Raw genomic sequence first — 6,446 nt, forward strand, 5'->3', positions numbered from 1 at the left:
ACTTCGTCTCCGATGTTTAGAAGATGCAAGACGAAGGTTGGAATGTCGGATCTGGTGTTACTGACAACGCTGAGCAATGCGGCCGGGCGCGAAGAATTCTGACACTTCGATGGCCTCAGGTCGCTTTCTAGATTTCCTTTGCCCACGACTTGAACAACCTGGTGAAGGCCATCTTGAAATCCGAGTGTTCGACTGTAGCTAGGGACGCCTCGGACGCCAGGAACACCATTAACACCTTTTCATCGAAGTGGCTACAAGAGGCGGAGCTGTGCATGCGAGAAACCTATGGCTACGATCTGTGTCTTCAGCAGTTGGGTAAGACCCGCTGGAACAGCACGCACGTGTGCTTCGCGTCATTACTTCGAGTTTACAGTGCACTGGAGATGCTGGAGCTGAAATTTAGAGACAAGGACGACTTCCCAAACAAACTTCGCGTGTTCGGCCGAGCTACGTTTTGGAACACGTTAGCCGATGCCGTCCGTCCGCTATCATATGCATCTTTCAAGTTGGAGAAAGATGAAAACACGATGGCAGACGTTGTCGTCTGCTATCTCGACATTTTTACGGGCTTTTCAAGGAGCCAATACACGAGTTCAAATCTCAATCGTGAAGTGGAGAAGCGCTGGCTGCAGTGCGAGCAGCCACTGATGCTGCTGGCGTTGTTTTTGCATCCTGCTCACAAGGAGCCTGGGAAGCAACTCGTGGATAAAAGGCCTCTAACTTCAGTTGGTTCGCTTTGCCGGATTGGGGTTTACTACTTTAGACGCTTCAACCTCAGTGATGACACTACGCGGCTTTTTGAAAACCTACATTGGTGGAACATGGGTGAAGACAGCACGATACTCTCATTTGCGGGTTTTTACCTCTCTCCACAGGTACTGGCTCTGTACGCGTACGGAAATGCGGGGTAGCAAGTTACCGACCTTAGCTGTTGCAATACTGTCAATTGTGGTCAATACTGCCACCTGCGAGCGCTACTTCAGCGAGCTGGCACTCATCCACACTGCTAAACGAAACCGAATGGATCCAGAGAAGGCCAGAAAGCTGGCCCTAGTTCGAAAGCGAGTCCGAGAAAATGGCTGTGCTGATTCTGGTGGTGTTTCAAAGAGAAGACGGTTAACTGATCCGACTGAACGTAAACGGCTTCGGGATCGTGATGACCGCTTCACGTGCTGCAATGGTGAAAGCGATATGGCCTTCGAAAGTGTTGTGGGCTCTGGTTGTGCGTTGCAGTTCTGGGCTGACGTTCTTTGTGAGCTAGAGAGCGACGACGACCCTCCGGTTGTGCTTGCCGTAAACAATGCAGACACTGCCACTGCAACAACCGAGGCGGAAAGGTTCAATATAAAAGTGATGGAGATTTGAGCTCAGTCGTTGGCGCCGATTCCTGAACCAGATCGAACGCCATTCCCAAGTTTCAATGACTGGTATTTCCCACAAGAAAAACCTTTGCCAGGATTGTGTGGGCAAAAGGTTTCTTTGGCAGAGCTTTTGAAGATATCGGAGCCTTCGGTGAGCCAGCCAGGTAATTGTCTTTGCTGCTGTTAATTCTCAGTACTGGTATTCACTTTGCTTTTTACGACCAACGGTGTGGCATTTTGTAAGCCCATCACCGATCCAACGCAGGCATTAGCGCTGTTTGTGCTGGTGAATATCACGTGAGCGCAGTGTACGAGCATCTTGTTAGTCGTTATCACGATCAAATAAAAAAATAACACCTTCCTTTGATCTTGATGTATTGATCACATTACGTTAATGGCGAGCTCGTCGGCAGTGCCATCGACGTTCGTTCACTAGTTGCTCGGCCTCGATTCGGTCAACAAGCTGCACGTCAACGCCTTGACCCAACTGACCCAGCTGACCCAGCACTAGAGCTCGACTTGGCACTTCGATGGCACTGGCGATCTGGGTCGAAAATACAGTGTGGGTCTTCGGGGTCGGTTGTTCGTGGCAGCCCACGAAACTGCCGCTCTCGGAACCTGAGCTATGGCGGCCGGAAACGCCGCCGTTACCCGAGCTGCGGGAGGCTTGGCCTCCTCAATGAAGCGGTTGCTGATCAGCGCGTACTCCTTGTCCGTCTTCATCTTCTTTAGGTTGATGTTCACCATGTCCTCCTCGCTCATAGCCGCATCGACCATCTCCTAGAGTAGCTTGAGGTGAATCTCCGAAATGCTCTTCTCGAACTTCAGCAGCCCCACGATCCTCCGCTCAGACGGGTGCACAGCATCATCCTGCTTGTTCTCATTGCCGCTGCCCTATGGCTCAATGACGGGAGGTTCCGACGTGCCATCTTCTTCTGCATTTCCGTAAGAGCAGGAATGCGCTTGAGGGTGTCCTCGTCCCAGTTAATCTTCTTGTCCTTCGTCTTGAGGTTCTGGATCTCCTTGCGTCTCGGATCTACTTCTCCACGCGCTCGATAACCAGCTTGAGCTATTCGATCTCCAGGTGGACCTGGATGCTCGGTGGCAAAATTATCAACGCCTTACGGTCGTCGTAGTTCCGATCCTTCATCAGCTTCTTGGAGCCTCCTGTTCAGCCCAACTCGGTAGAATAGGCTTCTCGCGTTCACAGCGGCGGCTCTAGGTCTTGCCAAACTCCACCGGTTACTTCCTGTGCTCGGCCTATGTCTGCTTTTAGCTGTCGATCAGACGCTGCTCGATGAAGTCGGCATCCAAACGACGTAACTGCGCCTCCTTGGCGACCAATGGCTTCTCCGTGGGGAACCTGCGCAAGTTGAGGGCACGCAGTGAAGAAAATTTAGAGTGCACAAATTGGCAATTGCTGGATGTACACCAGCACTACGTAAAACCAAAGAACCACAATAACCTGGTCGTCAAACCAAAAAATTAGGCGCATTGGTTGATGTGGTTACAAAAATCATGGCTTTTTCCATCGAAGATATTGCCCCCCCCCTTCTAAGATTGGTAGGCCAGCGCTACGTCTAACGAACGAAAACAATAATGAACAATAGTGGCGAGTTAGACGGTAGAGACAACACGTATTGGAAGAACGACGAGGATGGAATTGGGCTGGACAGTACGTGTAGGAGTAATATCTGCACCATGGCAAGGGCGGTCGACACGGATGGAGTATCGATAGTGACCGCTAGGTCTCAGTCGGTGAATACGAACGATTGTTTCAGAACGAAAGGGCCGTGAAAGCTCCTTAATATAAAGAAGTTGTGAAGCAGAGCGCTGCCTGGATGGGCAAACCCGAGCGAGGAGATGGCCACGCGTGAGGCGACACGGTTGCCAGTGATCGGGAGCACGAGACCGAGCAGTCTGGACGGCACCGAGAGCTCGTGGAAACTTAGCGAGGGCGAACCGGCTGGCGATGACGGCAAATGGTTAAATTGCCATCAGGCGGCGACTATTTGCGTTTGAATTTAGTTTTTATTGCCTGGAACGGATGGCCCGGACGGCGCGGACGATCCAAGGGTAAGGCTGGGTAGACACTCTGAAATATGCGCTGAAGAACGGAAGTGATTTTGGAACGTTTGCTGGAGACAGCACACAGGCTCTGGAATCCGCGTTAGTGAGCTTTGGAACGAACACTAGTGAGTACATTGATAAATCGATGGTGTGTCCGGCACGCACGAGCTGAACGGTAGTCACTGGGTCTTGTAACGACAGGCACCCGTGGTAAAACTGAATCAACGAGCTGACGGCGGCATTGGCAATAGGCAGTACACGGTAGGTGGGTGATTAGTGACGCGTAGGACAAGTGGCATTATACTGCAACGGCGGTCCGAGTTTGTGTTCGTGAGGGTAGGTGCTGGGGGCGTACGTCCGAGTAGTTAAGTAAGCATCGGCCGCGGACTCTACGAAGGGTATCGGTGCTACATAAACGTGTAGGATGAGTCGGTGTCGTAGAAAGTGTTTATGTTGCTTAGTTTAAACGTAAACAAAATAGGTGTCACTGTCAGTTGGGCACGCACCGATGCAGCGAACGCAGTTACTCGCTGTCGGGCAACAGGGCTTTGGACGCATATCAGCATTGTCGACGACCAAAACCGGCGTGCCAGGTAAAGGGAGACACGTTACAGATGTATACCTCGCAATAATGTTTCTATCGGGCAAATTATACTTACTATTCTTTTCTTGCTCATTGCGACCCTAATCTTGAATTTTGGTCTGAATCACATTTCCACATGATAAGGACAACACTTGAGACGCGCTGCCTACTGGGGCTACTTCAGCTGCATGTGAATAATTAAATATGCAGGGCACGACTTTGTAAGCATTAAGAATGTTTGATTATTTGTTGTTGTTTTTTGTTAGTACATTTTTTTTACTTACAATTGAGTAATGTTGCCTGCTCCTCTCTCTCTCTCTCTCTCTCTCTCTCTCTCTCTCTCTCTCTCTCTCTCTCTCTCTCTCTCTCTCTCTCTCTCTCTCTCTCAAAGACAGTACATCAATGGTCAATGTAATCAGAACTAGGTTCTCCGGTACACTGAATTCAATTCATGCCGCGAAACTTCATGTCACTTCATGATGTGATGTTTACTTCCCAATAGTAGCTTCGTGAGATCCGATGCTGTGGCTATGAAGAGCATGCAGAATATCATATTCAATTCAACCTTTTGTTGTGGTGATAGATACACGATTTCTAGAGGTCCTGAATAGCAAGGGTACTCTAATAGTTTAAAATGTTTACTTCCAACTTTCATGCACTAGCTTCGTCAACGCTAATACCACCATTGCACGCGAACATCGAGTGGCGAAAGGCTCTAGCCTGGTTGTGGAGATACAACCACTATTCACTCGCTCGAATTTCTATTATACAAAGTGAAGAAAATTAAATGATATTAGAAGACAGCAAAAGCTTTTGAAATAGTGATTCGTATTTATTACGGTATCATGTATTAGCATGTATAGTAATCTGAGATTGTCAGTACTTTGTACCAACGCTTGCTCTTTAATACTGCTCAAAGTACTACAGTATCGAGTAACTTAGAACAACGTAGAAACTATTGCTCATGAAGTAACTGGTAACTCAGATTACAAGGTGATCTTAGTGTCAAGTAACTGTCAGAGTACTGTCTTGCAGCAGGTGAATCCAGAAGCTGCTAATCAGCGCGAGCATTCTCTTCTTACCAGTATACAAATGCCAATGGCCTAACCAACAAACAGCTGTACATACGAATATGAGTTTTATGCCAGGTTATTTTTCATGCGAAAACCATAATTCGGTCATTAAACTATTGTCTGCGTCATTAAGGCAAGACTCGATACCATGTAACGAGCTGGTGACGACTGCTATAGAGCTGGTGGCACTTGCAGACTAAGAATGTGGAATGTCTTGAGGGGCTGGCGACATCGTCATCACAGCAGGAGACAAAGAAATGGTTCACCGACTGGAATGCTCGTTTCAGGAGCCAAACCCGAGATGGTTCTACACAATTCAACCTCTATCGAAAGGTGTTCTTGTAACGCACCCGCGTTGATTGTATTATTTAAATCTTTAGGATTATGGTACGGTTTACTGGACGAGTTACAGGTTAGTTTACGGGACGTTCGTAAACTAATTTACATTTAGCAATGAGTGGTTAGTAGATAGTTTAGACACAAAAGATTGTAGACTTTTAATTTACTAATATCACTTTCCAATTTGCATCCTGCAACACAAGCTTCCTCTACGTTACATAGTGGCGCTTGGAGAGTCCAAGCTTCGACTTGTCCTACTTCGACCATCGTGCCGGTACTATTTCAAGATCTGCATCACAGTGATGGAACAGACCACCACTCCGTAGACCTTCGGGGAATTGCTTCAGCTCCTCGCACGTCAGCAGACGGAATTTCAAGCTATGATGCAGCAGCAGTACGCTGCTAGCGAGGCTCGCATCGACGCGCTCGCTTCTCGGCCAACAGCGGCACGAAAGCATCAGCCACCAATTTACCAAGGTAATCTCGATGAAGATCTCGAGCTTTGGTTTTTCGCGATGGAACAATATCACGCGGACTATCACCCACAGATGACGGAAGAGTCTTCTCAGTTTGTGACTATGGCGTCTACTCATCTGGGAGTGACCCCACTCAACTGGTACCGTCGATTTTCGCTGGAATGTGAAGCCTCGGGTCGAGTGAAGTCGTGGACAATTTTCAAGGATAGCATGCGCCAACGCTTCTTACCTCCAGACAGTGAGTATCGCCTCCGTGAACGGCTATGTGCACTGAGTCAGAATTCGTCACTCCACGATTACGTGGCGGAATTTCAATATCTGCTCATCCAATGCACGGTGCCAATTAGTCAGCTGGAACTACGATTTTATTTCCAGCAGGGGTTAAAGCCAGCAAGTGCAAATCACATTTGTGAACATTACCCGTCTACACTGGATGAGACTATCCAGGTGGCAATGAAATTCGACCACGCTTGAAAGCGCACTATCATGTTGGATAAAGATTGGCAAGAGACGGCAACGTGTCACCGTTGCAAGAAGGTGGGTC

General features: G+C 48.4%; 3 protein-coding genes across 3 annotated transcripts; 1 reads left to right on the plus strand and 2 right to left on the minus strand.

The window, feature by feature from the left end:
• Positions 1–42: 42 nt before the first annotated feature.
• PPTG_08746 (hypothetical protein) lies at positions 43–1,365 on the plus strand (the record flags this gene model as incomplete). The annotated part of the gene is made up of 3 exons (XM_008903471.1): positions 43–54; positions 132–814; positions 876–1,365. The coding sequence occupies 3 exons, from the start codon at positions 43–45 to the stop codon at positions 1,363–1,365; spliced, it is 1,185 nt and encodes a 394-aa protein (XP_008901719.1).
• A 387-nt stretch (positions 1,366–1,752) lies between these two features.
• Positions 1,753–2,123, minus strand: PPTG_08747 (hypothetical protein; the record flags this gene model as incomplete). Its single annotated transcript, XM_008903472.1, has 2 exons — positions 1,753–1,905; positions 1,980–2,123. The coding sequence occupies 2 exons, from the start codon at positions 2,121–2,123 to the stop codon at positions 1,753–1,755; spliced, it is 297 nt and encodes a 98-aa protein (XP_008901720.1).
• A 510-nt stretch (positions 2,124–2,633) lies between these two features.
• Positions 2,634–3,989, minus strand: PPTG_22387 (hypothetical protein; the record flags this gene model as incomplete). The annotated part of the gene is made up of 3 exons (XM_008903797.1): positions 2,634–2,724; positions 3,213–3,327; positions 3,938–3,989. 3 exons carry the CDS (start codon positions 3,987–3,989, stop codon positions 2,634–2,636), a joined length of 258 nt encoding a protein of 85 aa, XP_008902045.1.
• Positions 3,990–6,446: the final 2,457 nt, after the last annotated feature.

Source organism: Phytophthora parasitica (assembly GCF_000247585.1).
Source record: "Phytophthora parasitica INRA-310 unplaced genomic scaffold supercont2.16, whole genome shotgun sequence".
Classification (NCBI taxonomy): Eukaryota; Oomycota; class Peronosporomycetes; order Peronosporales; family Peronosporaceae; genus Phytophthora; species Phytophthora nicotianae.